This window comes from Saccoglossus kowalevskii, chromosome 18 (assembly GCF_978046115.1).
Source record: "Saccoglossus kowalevskii chromosome 18, keSacKowa6.1, whole genome shotgun sequence".
Classification (NCBI taxonomy): domain Eukaryota; kingdom Metazoa; phylum Hemichordata; class Enteropneusta; family Harrimaniidae; genus Saccoglossus; species Saccoglossus kowalevskii.
The window spans coordinates 13,210,885-13,235,032 of NC_140658.1; the positions used below are offsets into that span (position 1 = coordinate 13,210,885).

The 24,148-nt window shown below is 32.6% G+C and overlaps 1 protein-coding gene across 1 annotated transcript in view; it reads left to right on the forward strand.

The window, feature by feature from the left end:
- LOC100375377 (H(+)/Cl(-) exchange transporter 7-like) overlaps positions 1 to 24,148 on the forward strand; it is a 137,171-nt gene that overhangs the window by 49,714 nt on the left and 63,309 nt on the right. The window contains exon 3 of the mRNA XM_085492937.1: positions 15,429 to 15,569. Within this exon, the coding sequence (XP_085349063.1) occupies positions 15,429 to 15,569 (141 nt within the window). The remainder of the gene's footprint in view (positions 1 to 15,428; positions 15,570 to 24,148) is intronic.

Below are 24,148 nucleotides of genomic sequence, written 5' to 3' on the forward strand. Positions count from 1 at the left end.
TCAGTTTTAGTTCCCATGGTATTATTGGATAATCCATCAGATTTAGTTCCCATGGTATTATTGGGTAGTCCATCAGTTTTAGTTCCCATGGTATTATTGGGTAGTCCATCAGATTTAGTTTCCATGGTATTATTGGGTAGTCCATCAGTTTTAGTTCCCATGGTATTATTGGGTAGTCCATCAGTTTTAGTTCCCATGGTATTATTGGGTAGTCCATCAGTTATTAGTTCCCATGGTATTATTGGGTAGTTCATCAGATTTAGTTCCCATGGTATTATTGGGTAGTCCATCAGATTTAGTTCCCATGGTATTATTGGGTAGTTCATCAGTTATTAGTTCCCATGGTATTATTGGGTAGTTCATCAGATTTAGTTCCCATGGTATTATTGGGTAGTCCATCAGATTTAGTTCCCATGGTATTATTGGGTAGTCCATCAGTTTTAGTTCCCATGGTATTATTGGGTAGTCCATCAGTTTTAGTTCCCATGGTATTATTGGATAGTCCATCAGATTTAGTTCCCATGGTATTATTGGATAGTCCATCAGATTTAGTTCCCATGGTATTATTGGGTAGTCCATCAGTTTTAGTTCCCATGGTATTATTGGATAGTCCATCAGATTTAGTTCCCATGGTATTATTGGGTAGTCCATCAGATTTAGTTCCCATGGTATTATTGGGTAGTCCATCAGATTTAGTTCCCATGGTATTATTGGGTAGTCCATCAGATTTAGTTCCCATGGTATTATTGGGTAGTCCATCAGATTTAGTTCCCATGGTATTATTGGGTAGTCCATCAGTTTTAGTTCCCATGGTATTATTGGATAATCCATCAGATTTAGTTCCCATGGTATTATTGGGTAGTTCATCAGTTTTAGTTCCCATGGTATTATTGGGTAGTCCATCAGTTATTAGTTCCCATGGTATTATTGGGTAGTCCATCAGTTTTAGTTCCCATGGTATTATTGGGTAGTCCATCAGATTTAGTTCCCATGGTATTATTGGATAGTCCATCAGTTTTAGTTCCCATGGTATTATTGGGTAGTCCATCAGATTTAGTTCCCATGGTATTATTGGGTAGTCCATCAGTTTTAGTTCCCATGGTATTATTGGGTTGTCCATCAGATTTAGTTCCCATGGTATTATTGGGTAGTCCATCAGTTTTAGTTCCCATGGTATTATTGGATAGTCCATCAGATTTAGTTCCCATGGTATTATTGGGTAGTTCATCAGTTTTAGTTCCCATGGTATTATTGGGTAGTCCATCAGTTATTAGTTCCCATGGTATTATTGGGTAGTCCATCAGTTTTAGTTCCCATGGTATTATTGGATAGTCCATCAGTTTTAGTTCGCATGGTATTATTGGGTAGTCCATCAGTTTTAGTTCCCATGGTATTATTGCGGTAGTCCATCAGTTTTAGTTCCCATGGTATTATTGGGTAGTCCATCAGATTTAGTTCCCATGGTATTATTGGGTAGTCCATCAGATTTAGTTCCCATGGTATTATTGGGTAATCCATCAGATTTAGTTCCCATGGTATTATTGGGTAGTCCATCAGTTTTAGTTCCCATGGTATTATTGGGTAGTCCATCAGATTTAGTTCCCATGGTATTATTGGATAGTCCATCAGTTTTAGTTCCCATGGTATTATTGGGTAGTCCATCAGTTTTAGTTCCCATGGTATTATTGGGTAGTCCATCAGATTTAGTTCCCATGGTATTATTGGGTAGTCCATCAGTTTTAGTTCCCATGGTATTATTGGGTAGTCCATCAGATTTAGTTCCCATGGTATTATTGGGTAGTCCATCAGATTTAGTTCCCATGGTATTATTGGGTAGTCCATCAGATTTAGTTCCCATGGTATTATTGGGTAGTCCATCAGATTTAGTTCCCATGGTATTATTGGGTAGTCCATCAGATTTAGTTCCCATGGTATTATTTACAAATTTTTATATATATTTCTCGCATTTCTTTTCTTGGTTACTTGTTTTGCAAAAATATGTAAAACATTTTGTGGGTTTTTTGTAAAAGGTGATTTATCATAACTGAAATAGGAGAATACTTGCTTGTATCAAAATTAACAGAATTCTCACAACTATATAAATATATATATATAGAAACTAATCTTGTTCTTTCTTACCCATGATTTGATTAATATTTTCACCACCAGACTTTCTCGCCCGAATTTGTTTGCACTTTTTCTTATATTCTTTAATATTTTTAGAAACAAACCCGAATTTTGGAGCCAACAAACAAAATTTGAGCCAATTTTCAGTTTTTACTCAAAAAATTTAGCAATTTTTGTCCCAATCTTCTGAAGGAAAGTGCAGACTATAAATGGGACTATTTTGTGATGAAAAGAGGGAACTAGTGGTGAAAAGGTTAATTTTAGGATGTATGTTTGTACAGACAAAACTTTTCAAGCATCACATCGCTACACAATATTTAACCTTTCCTCAGTGAAAAGTTGTCTACAATCAGCTAACAGTTTGCAATATAGGTTGAAAAAAAAGCTGATGTGCGAAAATATATAAAACAGCTGGTAGCCGGTCAAAACAAACACCTATTTGAATAAAATACCAGCGAGTACTTTTTTAAAATGTTGGTATTATTTTATTTTTTTTGCACTAAAAAAAGAAACAGTTTTGTATTGACCAACTACATTAATTCCTACTTGAGCAACAAATAGGTAGATAAGTAAGAGAAACATAGACAAAAATGCACATGGTCATATTGGCAGTTGTCCAGGATTACCCATAATAATAGAAATACACATTGATGGTTTTCATCTTTGTTGGGATTTAAGGAATCGGAACGAAGCCTGATGAGACGCAGTAAGAAGATGAAAGTAATCTTTTGATGTTGTTGATTACATTGTACAATATATATTTATTTACTTAAAAGGGTCAGTTTTCAGTTCACAACAATGGCCCACTTAACCCCACAAAACACTGCGAGTTTATTTCAACTGACATATGGTGTCCCTTAGAGATGACCAGACTTGTATCAATGCATTATCTTGTTTAGCTATAAAAAGCAAAACATTTTCTCTAAGCAGCTTTAATTTTGTGAGTTATAAATTAAGTTTCATACATAAAGGAAAGTTCAGAAAATTATGAAGCAATGGAGACTTGATTGATGATTCCTATAAAGCGATACTGTCTCCAAATCTGCATGAGTCTAAATTCTACGTTTCTGCTTTCTGTTTGGTCTTTTACACTGCATGCTATATCCAGTTCAAAACATGAACATTGCTAATCAGTCGTTGTGCCGCGTCCTGTTCGATATAGGTCTCATAGCGACGTATACAACGAGTGTAAAATACATTGTTTGTCTACATGAAATTCGCACACGCGCTGCACGACAACCATCGCGCTTTAACTATGTAGTAATAGTATTTTATCATCACAAAAAAAAAACTTTGTTATTACCATTGGCAAACATGACACATACATGATTGTATTAATAGCAACCCTGTAAATGCACAACTGTTTTTTTAGCAGAATTCTAAAACATGTCCTCTATCAATATGTTAAGTAATTGTTGTTTTGTGAGGTCTCCCTATGCATATAAATATAATTCTGATGACAGTGTTGTTTTAACCTTTTCACCACCAGACTGTCTTGCCCAATTTTTTTCTGCACTATTTCTGTTTATTCTTTAATATTTCTGGAAATGAACTATAATTTTGGAGCCAACAGACAAAATTTGGATCAATTTTCAGTTTTTACTCAAACAATTTTGCTATTTTTGTCGCCGTCCTTTGAAGGAGAATGCAGACTATAAACAGACTATTTTGTGAATTTGTGATGAAAAGAGGGAACTGGTGATGATAAGGTCAAGACAAAAAGTCATGTACAATAATTATTTCAAAATGTTGTCTGTACAATTAGTATCAACAACTATAGAAAATGCAGACTATAAACAGACTATTTTGTGAATTTGTGATGAAAAGAGGGAACTGGTGATGAAAAGGTCAAGACAAAAAGTCATGTACAATAACTATCTCAAAATGTTGTCTGTACAATTAGTATCAATAACTGTAGACCGCTTAATTTTTACTGCTAGTGATTGTCCTGATTTAATGTTATTTGTGAAGACAAAATTTTGTGCAAGTCACTGACACTCGGACCCCGGAGAAATTTTCTCTGCTGCCAAATTTCGTGATTAATCTGATATTGTGATCCTACCCTATTTATCTTAATTAGCCTAATTCTGACTACTCTATTTAGCCAAATTACCTTAATTCTGACTACCCTAATTATCCAAACAATCCTATTCACTTCTCTTATCTGAATATTGACTGTCCTAGTTACCAAAATTACCTTTATCATAACTATCATATTTACCAAACTACCTTAATCTTGACTATAGTTTCCCAAATTACCTTGATTCAAACTACCATATTCACCTTCTTACTACCTTATTTTTCCCACTATCCCTAAAAGTAAATGCCCCAGTTACCCATATTTCTTTATTCTTGACTACCCTATTCATCCCAATTACCTTAATCTTGACTACCCCATTTACCTGAATATTGACTGCCCTATTCATCCCATGTACTTTAATATTGACTCCCTTATTCAAATCAATTACCTTATTCTTGACCCACATTACTCTAATCTTAGTTACCCTAATTTTTTTTAGTCCCCGTTCGGACGTAGTCCGAAAACGGGGACTTATGGTTTGCCCTGTGTGCGTCCGTCCGTGCGTCCGTGCATCCGTGCGTCCGTGCGTTCGTGATCACCTGTATCTCGAACATGCATGGACCGATTAAGTTCAAACTTCACTCATACATCACACATTATATGGGACATATGCACATGCATTTTTTTCATGATCCGATTAACGATAGCCGAATAGCGGCCATTTTAAGGCCGAAAATGCATCAAAATCGCACATTTTCACCATTCCGGACCCGGATCTCAGTTATGCATGGACAGATTTTGTTTAAATTTGGTACATACATTAAACATAATAGGACCTTGATGCACGTCTTTTTTTGTTTTGGATCGGGTTCGAAATAGCCGACTGGCGGCCATTTTGTTTTAAAGAATTCAGTTCTGGATCCGTATCTGAGACATGCTTGGATTGATCGAGTTCAAACTTCACACACACAAGGTACATCATGTCACAAATATGTATGTGCATTTGTTTCATGATCTCATTAACGATAGCCAAATGGCGGCCGCTTTAAGGTCGAAAATGCATTGAAATTGCACATTTTCACCATTCCGGACCCGGATCTCAGTTATGCATGGATGGATTTCATTCAAATTTGGTACATACATTAAACATAATAGGACCTTGATGCACGTCATTTTTTTTTTCGGATCAAGTTCGAAATGGCCGACTGGCGGCCATTTTGTTTTAAAGAATTCAGTTCTGGATCCGTATCCGAGACATGTCTGGATTGATCAAGTTCAAACTTCACACACACAAGGTACATCATGTCACAAATATGTATGTGCATTTGTTTCATGATCTCATTAACGATAGCCAAATGGCGGCCACTTTAAGGCCGAAAATGCATTGAAATCGCACATTTTCACCATTCCGGACACGGATCTCAGTTATGCATGGATGGATTTCATTCAAATTTGGTACATACATTAAACATAATAGGACCTTGATGCACGTCATTTTTTTTTCCGGATCAAGTTCGAAATAGCCGACTGGCGGCCATTTTGTTTTAAAGAATTCAGTTCTGGATCCGTATCCGAGACATGCTTGGATTGATCGAGTTCAAACTTCACACACACAAGGTACATCATGTCACAAATATGTATGTGCATTTGTTTCATGATCTCATTAACGATAGCCAAATGGAGGCCGCTTTAAGGCCGAAAATGCATTGAAATCGCACATTTTCACCATTCCGGACCCGTATCTCAGTTATGCATGGATGGATTTTGTTCAAATTTGGTACATACATTAAACATAATAGGACCTTGATGCACGTCTTTTTTTTTTCGGATCAAGTTTGAAATGGCCGACTGGCGGCCATTTTGTTAAAGAATTCAGTTCTGGATCCGTATCCAAGACATGTCTGGATTGATCAAGTTCAAACTTCACACACACATAGTACATCATGTCACAAATAGATATGTGCCTTTGTTTCATGATCTGCTTAACAATAGCGAAATGATGGCCATTTTAAGGCCGAAAATGCATCAAAATCACGTATTTTCACAATTCCAGAACCGGATCTCAGTCATGCATGGATGGATTTTGTTCAGATTTAGCACAATGTGTTGTACATATGCAGGTGCATTTCGGTCATGATCTGCTTTGAATGTATATGTCACTCAAATATGAACGGAACGGGGACGTGTCATTGACAATGACTTGTTTTTTTTTTTAATATTTTTTTATGCTAGGCAACAGTTCCAGACATTGAGTGTCACTGTTGTCTCTCCTGACTTTTTTTTTTCTGTATGTACAAATTGCAAGTGCTAGTGACAACACATCGTGCATTTTGCCACAGAAGTCATATTCATGTTTGGGACTTCATGACAGGGCTGTGTGGCCATCTCTCTGTCAAATGGCAATTTGTAATGCACTATCCTTGTGTCAACCAGGCCTGGTCGAACACAAGCACCTGCAGACCTTAACCAAGGTTCCCCTAAAGTCGCATTTTTTAGTGAATGAATCTCAGCCAGTTAAATTGGCCTTCCCATTGAGTCTTGGCACATTCACCTAGGGTCGGGGTCGACCATTTTGATGTTCAGCCTAAGGTAGGATTTGAACTTGGGTCTACCGATCATGAATCTGGTGCAACAACCACTATGCTACCAGTGACTGGTCTAGTTACTCTAATTAATCCCAGTGAATATTTATATTCAGTAGCAGAGTACCCCGGGATTGCATATTTGCATTTAGTGTGCCAGAGGAATATACATTACATTAATCTTCTAAAAAAGATACATACAACTTTGAAAGTGTAGAAAGTCGTAGCGTCGGTAACCGCAATCGATTGATTCTTATTTCGATTTATGTTTTATTATGACTACATCCATGCCTTGTGAGAAAATACCCTATTTATATTCCTAGCACGATACCAATGCGAATTAATTAGAATATAAATTATCTGTAATGGTCCTCTTGGTTCTCAATGTATTTTAAAAGGGCTATACCATTATTTCTGTATAGGGATGAGTACTGAAATGATATACTGAGCTTATAGAATTAATAATACAGATGACAAAAAAAAAAATTTAAAATAATTAAATAACATAAATAACAGAGTAAAAAGTAAGTAGTTGTATTTGAACTTGTTTCCATGGGAACAGTGACCTTGTAAATTTCTAGCAGCTATTTGAACTTTGGTAATTGGTCAGAATGCATACAAGTGTGCTTCATAATTTAGAAAACTAGTTTGGGTTATTCAGATTTTCAAGGAATGTTTCAGCAAAATGTCTAAAGAATGCAGCTTTTAATCTGGAAAAATCCTAATCTGGAAAAAATCCATAAATTATATTTGTGGTATTTATGAGAAAGACAAGAAATTGTGATATTTTATTTTGTCTAATTGATGGTAGTTTAATATGTAAATTACAGAGGTTTGTCTATAGTAATAAGTTATTATTTAATATGCAACAAATATTCTTTTGAAGATGCGCTTTTAATAGAGAAAATTTGTTAGTGGATTGGCTTACTGCTCAGTGAAGAAAAACAAAACTGTGTTCTACATTTAGCCAGATGTATACCTATAAATAAATAAATAAAATACTTTCTGAGTGTAATTCTGTGACTATGCCTAGAACAATTAATGTTATATATACCGGTATATATTTATTCAGTACTATAGGCCATGGGCCTTACATATACAATATTAAATATTCTTGAAAATAAATAAATAAATAAACAAACAAACAAACAAACAAACAAACAAACAAACGAATATATAAGAATCAATCAATCAATCAATCAATCCCAGTCATTCCATAATTTTTCAGCGTTTCTGTAATGAAAAGAAAATAACTTACTAATGTATTTGAATTACTTGAATTAATTAACGAAATAAATTTCCATTCTGCTGCTGGAGAAAAATAAGTGTGTGGAATAAATTTTAGCCTAAGATTGGCAGATTGGCCTAGAACAGTTAATGTTATCAGGTGCAGTTTTATGCCATAATTTTTCTTGCGCAGATTTTGATAAAATATTTTTTTTTTATTTTGAACCATTGAAAAAAATATTGGTAAAAATATAGAAAAATGTATGTGGATTTTATTACGTGAATAGTGACTGAAGTTGTCTTGGAGATCAAAGGGTTAAACTAGTTTAATATATCTTACTATAAATAGAACTGACATAATCATAGAACAGTGTACAGAATCCAAAACAGATGAAATGAGGACAACGTGTACAGATGATAGACATTTTCTGTGTATACTTTGATGTGATTCGTTTGGTGATTTGTTCTCATGGTAAACTATTGCATGTACAAAGCCATTGATTAACTCCACAATACTGTAAAATACTTTATTTTCACTTGGAATTAATCTTTACTATTTTCGCTGAAGGAGTGTTTCAGTGAAAATAAAATCCAGCGTATATACCTTTTTTCCTATATTTTACATTGAACTCGGCAAAAATCAGTGAAAATAAATTCCACACAAAATACCCAAAATGTCTTTTTAGCAAAAATTAATTCCAGTGAAAATAAATGATTTCACAGTACCTTTATTCCTGTATTTTACATTGAACTCTGCAAAAATCAGTGAAAATACTATACAAAACACCCCAAAAGTCTTTTCAGCGAAAATTAATTTTAGCTAAAATAAAGTATTTTACAGTTAGTTATAAACATGCTATTTCAGTTATTGTTTACTCATTTGTTTGTTCAAAACAACAATTTCATGAATAATTGATCACATGACGTAATACGTAGTTACGTCATTTCGAAACTAACGCTATTAGGAGCTCTAGCTAATAAGACTTGGGACTGTGGCTTTAATAAGACCAAAGAAAACAAACTTATGTTGCCCTCAAGTCGAAAAATTTAACAATTGGGTCGGGCGGTCGGATTTTTTGTTTTTTTGTTTGTTTTTTTAAATTCGTGAAAACTAAGAGCATTTTAAATAGCCAAGGTATATGGACTTCATAGTATTCGGAACATGTCAGAGAAATACAGATCAACCCAAGGTTCAAAGTCGCCACTTATGGGAACTCTGAGGATCAAACAACAGTCCAGGATCGTTAATTTTTAGAGGAAACACTTTTTTAGCTCCGCTGTCGACTTTGTCGAGCGGAGCTTATCATATAAGTGATTGTCCGTCGTCCGTGTCAATGTTTTACTTTTTCGACTTCTTCTTGAGAATTACAAGCCTGAATGCTTTGATATTACATATATAGGTACTACATGTGGAACTCTCTCAGATTTGTTCATTTTGTAATGATATCTTTAGTTCTCTAATTTTGGTGAATATTTTTGTCATTTTTGGTAAAAAGTGATATTTTCGACTTCTTGTTAAAAACCGCAATCCAATTGCTTTGATATTACATATATAGGTACTACATGTGGACCTCTCTCAGATTTGTTCATTTTGTAATGATATCTTTAGTTCTCTAATTTTGGTGAATATTTTTGTCATTTTTTTGTAAAAAGTGATATTTGCGACTTCTTGTTAAAAACATATTACCGACTGGTATTAGCTTTTATGATGTGATGTAAAAAATATTCTGCTTTTGTCAACTTTTATTTGCGATACCCTTTAGCGTCACACATTTGTGTTATCCAAGTCTATGTGAGAAACCATAGCTCTTCTGTGTCGATAAAAATGATAATGTCATAAAATAACAAATTCAAAGACACCAAAATGTATCAGAAATGACTAAAATACCACCACAAAGACTAAAGACCGATACTACTATAGACCCACAGCTATTGGGACTAAATTGTCATTGTCAAGATTTTTTTTTTTTTTTTTTTTGGTTTTTGGTTTCTTAAAATTATATCCTGATAACGGGGCGAAAGTATTCAATGAAAAAATTAAATTATATACTGTGGAATACTTTATTTTCGCTGGAATTAATTTTCGCTGAAAAGGCTTTTTGGGCGTTTTGTATGGAATATATTTTCACTGATTTAGATGAGTTTAATGTGAAATATAGGGGAAAAAAGTATATTCGCTGAATTTTATTTTCACAGAATCATCCCTCCAGCGAAAATAGCGAAAATAAAGTATTCCACAGTATATATTTTTAATTAATAAGAATGACATTTAGATGTCAGTAAAAACAAAACACAGAAAGACTCTACGGGTATAGCTACTTTTATTCTTTCTTAATGACAAACATCAAAATAAATTGATTTAAATGTGTCTATATCCTGTCAGGTGGTTGGATTGCTAGAGGGAATAAAAAAAAGAAATATTGTTTCATCATAAATCAGGATTACCTATCTATAAATAACTATACTTTGATGTTGAATGAAAAATGGATCAATATTTGAACTTGATGTAACCTCAATATCAAAGTAAGTGGGGTCAGTGACTTGTTTCCTTCCAGTTTAGAGGTACAATGTACATGTACATGTATGAGGAAGCCAGTCTGATGACAGCGCCCTCTAGTGCCAGTATCTTACAAATATGTTTTTATCCCATGATACCTGATCACTGGTGGGATGTTCACTGTTCCAAATTCTCACCGCAACCAAGCAACCAACGACACATGAGATTAGCAAAAACATATTCTTTGTGAAATTTAAGAAGCTTGTATGGTTATCTATGCATATCCATTTCTGTACCACTTAGAGGAGACCTTTAATTTAAAATAACCTTACTGATCAGAAATAAAGATAAGAATCCCATTAAGCACATGAATTCACAGAATACCTGTTTTGATTTAAATGATTGATATGCTGTTTCTTTGAAAATGAGTCAAGTCCTTTGGTAGTTTGACTTCATGCTTTTGATTGCTGTCCCTAGCAGTAAGGATTAGGACCTTTGAAATCATGGGGGGGGGGTCTTGGAAAATTGTGACAATGCGTTTTTTGTTTTTTTTTTATTTATTTTTCATATATCTGTCAAAATTTGTTTCTGCAACACCTTGTTTGCAATTTGTTTTCTCTTTGTGGTGTCTTTCTTGTGAATACCAAATTTGAGATAGATACATATCGATCACGGTTACTAAAAAAGACGATTAGGAAACAAACCATGTTCTTTTCATTGGATGCGTGTCGCGGGTAAACATTTGAAACAAAAGACGTACTAATCTGTGATAAAGATCGGCTAATCATTAACGCAAATATGGCATAATTTTCTTTCAGAGCTCATTGCAATCAACAACTGCACGCCATTTTATTGTTTACAAAAGTATTTTTCAGTAACCGTGATGTAAGATGCATCGCAAAATGTTTTGTAATTTTTTCCGTTTACACTCCTATTTTTCTCTCTCAAGTAATTTTCGTCAATATATATAACAGACTTGATCATTAAAAAACTTTTTTAAAAAAATGTCTGCGAAAAGAAGAGAAATTTCATTTGATAGAGATAATTTTAAAAAAATTATAGCAAAATTTTTGTAAAAAAAGTTATCAAGCCAAAAACAAATGCAATGTTTGATTTATGTGTCCTTTTATTCTAACCGATGGAGATGCTCTATTTTTGGTGAAACTAGTAAAAATAACTTTATTATAAAATGCTGTGCCTGAATGACCTCATGACCTCTGTGATGATCAGATCTGCAACAATTATATCTGCAACAATTCAACGGTTTACCATATTTGCTGATTTAAATTAGCTTTGATCAGCAACAAAGACGCAATCCAACATACTCACTCACTCTCTTGTCACGTTCTGAGTGATCAGGGATGATTAGAGATGGTACCACATGGTACATTATTATTTTCCATAAAAGAAAAAAAAATGAAGTGAGCGATGCATGTTTTAAATCCATCAGTTAACGCTTTTGAATGTGAATGGTTTTGGTATTGCTTTGTCTTCAACAAAACGTCCACTTGAGCTTTCTATTGTATCTTGTATCATCAATGCATTGTTCATATGTACATGTAATTATCGTTGGAGTTATCACGTCCTAACATTATACAGCATACCTGAACATACAGGTAATTTTTCAAAATTCTTGTCTCAGTTGAAAAGATTCCCATATACTATTTTGTTGCCTCCACCTGATGGAGGTTTCGATCGTCTCTTTTAATTCTGGGTACTGCCATAATGTACACATCTGACCAAACATGCAAATCACGTTCATATTTTGTACGACCTGCAACTGATTAGAAATTACACGCAGCTTTCTAGTACGACTCAATTGGTTAGCCTCTGTCAGAGAAGACCTGCTTGGGCACGATTTGCATAATAGTCACTTGGTCGGATGTATTAATACATGTAGTTGTCAGTGCTTGTTTAGACAGCCATGTATTAAAAGTGAGCGGCTGCTGGACTTGCGTATTAATAGCACACTGTGAAAACTGATTGAATGAAAGTTTCTTGTCAATAAAAGTTGATTTTTTCGTACTTTCTCTATTTTCTGTACACACATGAAATGAAATCATTGCTGTGAAAATAATTCAGTTAAAATTATCATACTGTAAAATACTTTATTTTTTCTTGGAATTAATTTTCACTATTTTCGCTGAAGGAATGATTCAGTGAAAATAAAATCCAGCGAAAATACCTTTTTCTTATATTTTACATTCAACTTGTCAAAAATCAATGAAAATAAATTCTATACAAAACACCCAAAAAGTCTTTTCAGCGAAAATTAATTCCAGCTAATATAAAGTATTTTACAGTAGTTGGATTCAATCAGGCACTATGGACATGTAATGGACACTTCACACGCACAGTGCATTTTAACTTAAAGGCGATTTTAGCATAAGATTAAATGTATACGTACAATTCACTTTGATTGCACCATGGAATAGGTGATTTTCCATACAATTGGGAGATCTTGCGAGAAGCATGAATAACGCACGTCGAACGTCTGCCGCAAAAATCGAACGATTTGATTTTGAACTCGAATTTCTTAATTTTGTAGCACACATCGACCGGCCAATTTTCGACAGAGGAATATTGCTTCCGAATACCCTTACTTAATCGAAATTGCTTATCATCAAATGTGTACAGCACATTATTAAGCATGGAAATGCCCCCAAAATATTTTCGCGTTTGTCGAATCCAACGCGAAGTTTGACACCACTACGACGCTATGACCTTTGTTTGTCCTGTTTTTATGTTCGATTTCACGCATAACGCGTGATTCTCGCAATGAATGGTAAATTGTCAATTGTCAGACACATCTGTCTGTGCTTACTCATCAACTAATAGCTGGAATTTACGTGCACATATATGCTCAGAGACGCATCAGTCGAAATAATCCCACAGTAATATTTTAAACGTAATCTTACAAAGTGCTTTTTAGTCACAAAATCAAAAAAAAAAAAACGCATATACATGTATAGTTTATTTTGTATATAGATAGACATTTCATCAAAACTAATTTCTTCACATGAAATATACAGGCACTGAATGCTGCCTAACATGCAAAGCTGATTATGTAATTTTCCCGCCTAGCTATCTCAATATTTATTTAATTGAACCACAGTCCCTCAACAGGGACTGTGATTGAACAATGCAAAAGTTGTTCAGTTCTCATCCTGGGTATGTTTATTTGCAATATCATGTCACAGTTGAATTTGTTGGTAGGCCACACACATTACCAACAAATTATAAAACCTTGTTGAGAGTATTAACTCTGCTGATTAAAAACAGTAATCTGATTTAACAATCGATAAAACGTGAGATTTGCAGTGACATTTGTGACATTGTCATCTCTACTAATGCTCCCTGATAACACTGCTAAATTGAATTTATAATTTTATAATTATTGTCAAAAATTTTTTAATTCTGCATTGCTTTATGCAGGACAGTGAAAATTGGTATGTTTACAGAGCCCATGGTTCATATAATGTTTAGACACACTATCTATCTGAGATACTAATTTTAGAATACTGGTTTAGCGTGTAATATTATAGGTACAACATATCGAGTTCAGAACTAAAAATTCACAGTTTATATAATTGTAATTCCAATGAATTTTATCTAGCTCAAATGGTTTCTTACTTTTCTGCTCAAACCTCTGTGGAAATTATTGAAATTGCCTGCAAAATGTTAAGTGAAGAGCGCCCTCTATTGACAAATCTCCATTTCCTAAAATAACTTTTGTTTGCCTATGTCCATGTTCATATGTCATCACTCAGAGTCGTTGACCTGTATGACCTCTGACCCAAGTATATATGGACTGCATTCCTTTCTGCTTTTATACCACAGTGATAGATTAGTTTGCAAATCAACTAAGTAGCCTTATTCCAAGACATGTATTACAAATTGGGAATCAGGGATAAGGCTGTACAGATTGAATAGATCCCTTTCTGACAGTATATTGATAAATTACAGATAAATCTCATTTTTATTCAATCAATATCAACATCCCAGATGGGACTGTACCATTACTCTTTGGGGAGGGAAGGTGCCGACTGCAGGGATTGACTGGAAAATCTTTCCTATAGTATTAACCATTCACTCAAATGAGAAAAAATGACAAATTGTTCTATTATGCTTAGGTAATGGAAGTTGGGCATTTTACATTCTAAACATGAGAAAATCCAAAATAACACAGAAAACCTGCTTCTGCAGAAATTATAGATAAGAAAGACTGCAATGTTTTTTTGTTTGAAGATTTTCAATTTAGACAATATTATTTTTTTTAATTTAGCTGATTTAATATCTGCTTTAATTTATATTTTTTTTTCAACAATCACGATATTCTTGATTTTGTTTAGCATAATTAATTTAGAAACCATTAAGTTTCTTACGTATTTTCTGAAAACATATTTTCTCCTCATTGGCTCATATTTTCAAAAAAAGAAATTTTGTCTTCAAAAATTCATGAAGCAAGTTTTTAATGTTAACATTTTTTTTAACAAAGATGATACTGTATTGTAGTTTATGTTACCAGCTCACACAGAATTACTCAGATTTTAATTGCAATTCAATTATATTTTTTTTTTTTTAAATAAATAAATATAAGTTCAAATCTAGGAAATATAATATATAAAACATTTGCAAGACTTAGTTTGTAACCAGTTCTGAAATAATAAACATGTTGTCCGCAGTTCCACTTATCTACGTGTGTTTTTACGTGCTCACCTAAGTAGGCTCAAAGATTTCAGTATGTGGTTGGTCAGTGATACAACATATATCACTAACTTAAGTGGTCTATGACATGCCTTTCAATTTATCTTATTTTTTTTTTCCTCACTGATACTAAAGAGGAGGATACTGCAGGAAAATCATCTTCTGTGATTACTCTATGTATCCAACTCAAACAACGGCTCTGACTTCCCAGAGCCTTTTCCTCTTCGTCTTCATGCCGCTAAGACGTGTCTTACATTTATTGTTGCAGGGTACCGGCAATGGAAGTACACGAAATCATCTAAGTCCTTCGGATAACATACAGGAACTGAATGAACTGAGTGTGCGGTCTTATACTGAGTTGCTACCGACTGAGAGAAGTGCTCCGGGTACCAGTGATGGGGTCAAAGGGGTACGTGAAATAATTTTTTTTTTTATTAAACCAATTTTTATTTTTACTGGTATAATTTATTTTTTCTTCACAGCATTTGTTTAATTTCATTCACAAGTGCTTAATCACAGCGAGTTGGTGTTCCTGCATTACAATGACTTTCACACAACACTGATCAATCCTCTAGAAAGAATACGTGATATAATTAAAATCTACTGTGAATTTAATTGAAATCCAAATAAGAAATTAACAAGCCATTTAATTTTGTGCTTACGTGTGTTTCACACTGAACATTGATTATATGAAAAAAAACTGATTTGATTAAAACAGCGACAAAATCTTCTCATTAATATTATATTACTGAGATTCCCAGCTATTTTTGATGTTATATACAAATTATCAATCATCATACCGGTAAGTGTCAGATTTTTAAAAAAAAATATCGCTGTAAACCGTATCATCCGTCATCCTAAATATCTTACTAGTTTTCAAATATTCCAATTTGTATCTTTTCAAATCAATGAGAATACGTATAATTTGATTTCAATTTTTTTTATAAAAGTTTCCAGTGATTTTTTTTTTAAACTTAATTTTTCAATTTATCAGTAGTATCATAGCAAGTTTTTTTAAATCATTGATTTTTCATGGAACTCATGTTTCTAAAGTATGCTTGATTTCTTAAATTATTTCAAATGTAGGTATATATAGATTCTAAAGATGCTTTATTTTATTAAATATGCTTACAAGAATATCTGATTGATGGTACATTGGATAGCATGTTCACTCTAAACCAGGGAGTTTCTGGGATCAATTTCAGGATCCGACTGCTCACTAAGTAGTATAAATCCAATTACAGTCTGCCCTACCTTCCAAACACGCAATATTAGATTTGGGACACTGGTTTTACACATATTCATTTGCGATTAGCAACAAAGACAAAAAAAAACTCAGGAGAGACAACTGTGTGTTAAATGTCTGGAAATGTCGCCTGGCACAAAAATATTTTAGAGAAAAAAAATCCTTCCAAGATGTTTACTAAAACAGCTAGGCTCTGAGATAGTGTGATGTAATTTATTGTATTGTAAATTGACCCGTGCTTGTAATAGGAGTGGAAATGATGAACATTTATGTCAACTGTGGTGTTATTTATTCTCCCCTATCTGTGGGTAAACAATTTAACAGATTGTTTTCTGTTTCGTATATCTATAGCTGCTTTGTAAGTTGATGTCTGTGTAAATGTTTTTTTCTAGTGCAAAGCTGATGTATGCCTTTTTCAGTATGCACTTATTACAACCTGGGAGGGATGTATGTTTCTTCTAATGGTAATACTGTAGAATACTATATTTTCAATTAGAATTAATTTCGGCTATTTTCGCTGAAGGAATGATTCAGTGAAAATGAAATCCAGCGAATATACTATTTTTTCTATATTTTACATTATTAAACTTGAAAATAAACAGTGAAAATAAATTCCATGCAAAACACCCAAAAAGTCTTATCAGCAAAAATTTATTCCAGCTAAAATAAAGTATTTTACAGTATATATCAACATCTTTCGAAGGAGATTAAAATGTTCCTACAAATATAAAAAAGCCAAAAAGATGTGATGTAACTAAATAAAATAACAATGTTTAAACAAATTTTGCAACCTGAAATGTAAAAAATTCTTCGAAAAAAAAACACAAAAAACAGTGCTGTAAAAATAAACAAACTCTTGTAATTTAACAATGTGAGTTTTCACAATTCACAGATCTTTAATCTCTGTGGAAAATGTGATTTAAAATGATACTCATTTTCTTAAATTATTTAAGGCGTACATGTAGGTGAAATCCGAAAATGTTTTATGTGGAAATCGTTCTGAGTTGTTTTACAACAGCATGTGCTCTGAGATATCGGGCATGTAATTTATTGCATTCAAAATTGACCTTTTTATTGCCATTATCACTATTTATCATTTTCTAAAATGTTCAAAATCATCTTGTTTTCGTCCAAATCCATATGCAGTTCTGTCTGTTTTGCTTGATATAAAAAAAAAAATTTAAATTTAAAAATACCTTTGATTAGTTAAAAATTGTATTCTAAATTCTTATACACATACATGTAAGTACATCAATATTAACTTAGCATTAGCATTAATATTTTATAGACTTTTAATTTTATTTAATTAAATTTTCTAAAATATATGCATACAAATTAACATTGCATTTATTGTATACTGAATCATTAACATATTACTAATTTTGATCACAGAAAGACTCAATCTGTAATTTTACATAGGCATATTCACTACTTACTAATAGAGAAATTACAAAATTCTGAAATTTCAGATCCATTTTAGATTTGTAAATAAGATGACATACATTCGGCCTTACACTGACGTATGTATTTATTGGAAACATATTCCCTCGTGGATCCTCCTGGGACATACTTTCTTATTTTAAGGATAAAACTCACCTGTAGTGTCAAAACAAAATTTTAAAATGAAATATTGTGTTCTGAGGAATGAGGAAACAAATTTATGAGTTCTAACACCTTAAGCATCAGACGAAGGAAAGTAATCATAAAAAAGATTTGGAAGAAATTACTCTATCTAAATTTCACTGGCTTGGCATTTGCCAAATGATTGACGATGATGGGAAATAGGGATATGTGGAATAAATGGATAAGTGTGTAGCTGACGGAGTAAAGTAGATACGACTAGAATGACGATCAGAATGACATATTGCAATGAGGTAAATGGTGTGACATCATCGTAGTCTGAGCTGTCTCCAGTAAGATTGCATCATACTTTCTCATTTCAAGATTGCAGATATCGTTTATTAACTCCTAATAATGTCAAAGGTGGCAATATAAATAAGTGTTTTGATCGTTTATTTCAAGACTAATTTTCATCTTGTTTTTGTGATTTCCTGATTAGGATCAGTTTTCGTTGTGGTTCTTTGATATCAAATTTTTTTGTGTGTAATTATTATAAATACATTAAATATTTAATTAATATTTAAATATTCACTACATTAGACTAGTGTAGTCACTGTGACATACTAAACCATTATTTGTCAAAACTGTATTAACAAATAAAATCAATTTATTGTGATAAAATAAAATAAAATTTATTGTAACTATTAAACTAAAACTAATTTGATTCATTTTGAGAATCGCTATAGTAGGTAATTTGCATAATACTCTGTAATATGCAGATATAACCAGTTATATTTCCAAATAGATCAGTTTCAAGGTAGAATTACCTGATCACCTTTGACCTTGTGTTTAATCTTTTAATCCACTCCACAAGGACTTGAAATTAAGTAGATGGATTATGTGTTATTGAAAAAAAAAAGAGGATAGAATTATCTTCTGTTTGTCATTGAATAAAATCGTATTTGATTTAGAATTAATTACAGTTAAATCAAATTTTCGATTTTTTTTTACGTTTTATTGCAATGCTCATGACATCCATGATAGTGACTATATGAGAACTAAGTTAAGTTTATTTACAGATTATGCCTTTTCACCACCAGTTCCCTCTTTTCATACAAAATTTACAAAATAGTCATGTTTATAGTCTGCACTTTTCTTAAGAAAATTGGGACAAAAATAGCCAAATTTTTTGAGTAAAAACTAAAAATTCACTCAAATTGTGTCTGTTGGCTCAAAAATTAGGGTTCATTTCCAGAAATATTGAAATATATAAGAAAAAATGTAGAAAAATTTTAGACAAAAAAGTCTGGTGGTGAAAGGGTTAACTACCGGTATGTGAAATTTTCAAATTTCGATTGTCAGTTTAGATATAATTTATTTGCTACATTTTTGTGTATAATTTAAAAAAATACTGTGAAATTATGTCTGTTACCGGTAGTAATCCTCATGATTTCAGGATTTATGTAATTCATGAAGAAAAAAAATGTGCGAAATTCACTGACGTCTTTGTCTGGAGAAATTTTCTCTGCTACAAAATTCTGTGGTTTCCATTGGCTCACAAAATTTTCATAAATTTGTTTCCCCCCACATGCAAAATAATATTGTAGCTTTAAAAAAATGTTTTGGTAAATAAAAAGTTATAATCTATAGGGACCATAAGTATTTAGTCAAATTTGTATTTTTGATGTCTGAACAATATTTTTTTTTAATATCTGAAAAATATTTGAATTTTTTAATCCTGAAATAATTTTTACGATTACTGAAAAAGACACAGTACATGTACATGCAGACGATCATGGAGCATATACATGTATTTTGTAGACTCATAAATAATTCTCTGAATTTCATTTAGTGCTTATAGACGTATGTTCTAAATATTTTGTTGAAGTATTCACTAGATATGCGTGTAATATAGTTCAACTAAAGCAAAGATTTCAATTTACTTGATTCTGATTCACCAAAAATACTGACACTAGCTAACTTTGGAACTTCATGTAATAGGTATACCTTTAATGTAACATAATAAGCCTGTCTATTCCCTGTACAACAGCTGTTGCTAACAATGTATGTATACACCTCTATGTTTTGCAATCTGGTGAATTTCACTTACCCTTTAAGGACTCTAATGTCATGGTGTGGTAATTGGAAGCTCTGAAGTAAACAGAATTGCTCACAGTTGGTCTCTCAATTGCCGTAAATTTGCACGACTGTTATTCAAAATATAAAAACTGAAATCAAAAATAAGCCGTAGGAATGATGTACTTGCATAAAACAAGGTATAAAGTGTACCTGACAATTTTTCAACAACTATGAAACATGCAAGATGAATTCAATGAATGAATGAATAAAATGAGAGAATCTTCATATATGTAAATTAGCTAATTTGCATAATAAATTTAGAAATATCCCACGATATTTACTTTTCTTAAATAAAATTAAAGCAATCAAGTCATACAATTACATTGTAAAATTTACGAAGTGTTTCGATTTTTTGGCTAAATATCGCAAACTTAAATTCAAATGTTTTACAGAAATATTGTCTAATAAAATTAGATGATAGTCTGTATGATGTGTGTGACTTGGCGAGTTTATTATACCATTATGGTTGATCTAATCCATCAAATTATACTTAGGGTTGAACAACAGAAAGTGATCTTCAGCTTATAAACTAGCTGATTGTACCACACACTGGACTGGGAAAACTAAAATCACCATCTCATATTTTACATGTACATGTATACGATGTTGATTCACCAATTACCAGTAAGCTAGCGTCTGCATTTTTCAAAATCTGCATTTACTTTATACCTCAGTGTCTCTATAATGATTGGTTAATTCTATAAGCCTGACAATTTTGTGAATTTACTTTTAGTTTTTGTTTTGATAATTTAATGGTGTCTGTGAAAGTCGATGTGAAAATCTACTACAAAATTACATGTTTTTCAATGACTTTAAAAGTTTTAAAACAGTATTCAAATGTCATTCAAAAGCTGAACCAATTATGGGAAGTAAATTCTCTAATTTCTTTGGTCAGTTTATTGATCACTTGATATCTCCAGATGGTTGACAACACTATTCGAACAATTCATCAGTTTCAAACAACCAATCAAATTTTAGTTTTCAATCTATCAACCAATCAAATTCAAATTTTCAATCAACCAAATAAATTCAATTTTTCAATCAACCAATCAAATTCATGCTTTCAATCAACTGTTCAAATTTAAGTTTTCAATCAACCAATCAAATTTAAGTTTTTAATCAACCAATCCAATTTAAGTTTTCAATCAACCAATCAAATTTAAGGTCAATAAACCATGGTTGTATTCATGATTTAATGACCAGCCATCATGTCTAGGCATTGTTGTTGAGGTCTTACAGACCAAGTGAATAGATTCTACTGTACATCTTTATGCAACTTCTGCTGGTGCTTGTGTTAATGTGTGACTGATGACAAATATTAACAGTGACTCAAGTCTCTCTTCTGTAGGGCAGTCATGCGTTTATAAAATGAACATAGCGATTAATTCAATTGGTTGAATTATTAATGAGTTGAGTGTCAATCATGTGGGTATCTCGGGATGAGCAAGCTTTTGAAATGAACGGAGTAAATGCAGTCAGTGGATCAGGTACTCGATGCAGCTAAATTTTGTCTGCTTGTTTGAATATATTTATTTCAATATTTAGTTTCATATGACTGTCTTGTAAGTTGAAAATCGAGCATACAATCTGAGAAAACTGGCAGGGCTGTACCAAATAAGAAACGTGTCATTGAGTATATTGCAGATACAATCAACTAATTTATTCACAGCTTGGGGTTTGTGATTGGTTGTTATTCACAGTACAAAGGTCATACCTATTAAATAAAAACTTGTTTGTAAGTGAAAGGAATTATGTTTATCAATATGTCTGCTAACATAATGCACACACGTGACAACAGTTTTATGGGTAGTATATGATAGGGGGAGTGTATGGTGGGGCTAGTGTATGATTGAATTTTCCTCAAACTGTCACGATTCAGAGTTTAAACATTTATTTCTGTTCTGGTTTTCTGATTAAAGCTTTATATTTTTTTGATGAGTCGATCTAATTCATATTTATAATGTACATGCATAAAACAATATTAAATCTTTGGAAATATATAATATTACCTAATCTTCTCACTGCTTTGGATACCAGACACTTTGCTCTGTTGGTTGGTAGTAGTATAATATTACATGCAGTTTTGCCCCCACTTTACACCACTTTGCACCACTATTTTGCACCTAGTTTTGCGTTTTGCACCACTTTCCACTACTTTTCCACTTATTAAAGGCACACGAATATAACAAACAACTGCTCACAATCAATAATATACATGAAAAATACTTCTTCTTGGTGATGACAATATTTCTCACTATTCAGCCATACCGTATTTGCCATTTTTAGCTTTGCTGTCGATTTTGTCGAGCGGAGCTTATCATATGAGTGATTGTCCATCGTCGCTTGTGTTTACTTTTTCAACTTCTTCTTGAAAACTACTTATTGCTTTGATACTTGGTGTATATGTACCTTGGGCAGACCACTATTAGATTTGTTCATTTCATGCTGATATCTTTAATTCTCTAATTTTGATGAAAATGTTTGTCATTTTGGGAAAAAGTGATATTTTCGACTTCTTGTTAAAAACTGCAAGTTCAATTGCTTTGATATAAGTACCTCAGGTAGACTTTTCTCAGATTTGTTACTTTTCTAATGATATCCTCAGTTCTTTAATTGAAATGTGCATTGCTAACAGCAGAGCTATCTCAGCCAAGAGGCTGCTTGTATTTTATGATAATTTGGCTTGCATGCAGTTATCATGCAAGCTATGTCATGTTTGATGTGGCTTTATTTTCACTTGGAATAAATTTTTGCTATTTTTGCTGAAGGAATGATTCAGTGAAAATAAAATCCAGCAAATATACCTGTTTTCCTATATTTTACTTTCAACTCGTCAAAAATTCAGTGAAATAAATTCCATATACATAATACCCAAAAAGCCTTTTCAGCGAAAATTAATTCTAGCTGAAATAAAGTAGTCCATAGTATACAATACATTGTTTGAATTTATAGAACAAAAAAAATTGGTAACTCATGACGGCAACCTTTCTTTAATTGTTGGTGTGTTACACAGTATTACGGCCGGTACCTTTGAGTACGTGATTGATCAGCAGGAGACTGCACTCCTGACAGAGTACAGAAAAGCTGTCAGATTTAAGCCCTTTCTAAATAATGAAGAGCCAGCTGAATGTAACATGTGTTTGGTGTCATTAAAAATGAAATTGTTATTTATCATATTTGCTGACTCGACAAAATTCTGAAGTTTGTACAAATATCAGGTTATTGATGCAAGCATTCTAGCGAAAATTAAACCGACAAGTACAACAGAGTCAATATATCAATGAACCAGCACGCTCTGCAAGGATTGGAGCTGGAATGTGACGTTATTAATATACCTGTCCATAATTTATCAAACTGACACAGTTATTAATCTGAGAGGAATTTCTGGTTATGGATATGCAGCTTTTTTTAAAAGTTGAAAATCTCTATAGAAGGGCAGAGTCTGTGAATGACATTTCTAATAAAGTTGCCATCAACAATGCATTACATATTATGCATGTCATATCAAGCTGATAGAAACACGATTCTCGGTGGATCTAAATATTCATACTACGTGTATGCATTGTTACTATCTGAGCTTGTTCTGTAAGTGATTTTGATTACAAGTACTGTGAAATACTTTATTTTAGCTGGAATTAATTTTCACTTAGAACATTATTTGGGTGTTTTGTATGGAATTTATTTTCACTGATTTTTAGCGAGTTGAATGTAAAATATAGGAAAAAGATATATTCGCTGGATTTTATTTTCACTGAATCATTCCTGCAGCAAAAATAGCAAAAATTAATTCAAAGCAAAAATAAAGTATTTTACAGTACAGGAATTTGGATCTATAAAGTTATGTACCCTTGGCAACAGCTTAAAAGTGCAATTTATGAAAACTCTAAGATAACAGTTTTCTAATGGGCTGTAATTAATATTTGTTTAATGCTTGCATAAGACGGTATTTATGGACACAGTTATTTGCATAATCTTGTGTAATTCCTAGTCTATTTCCTGCCATCTTGTTAAGGCAACTTGTTCAATTTTAATTGGACCCACCA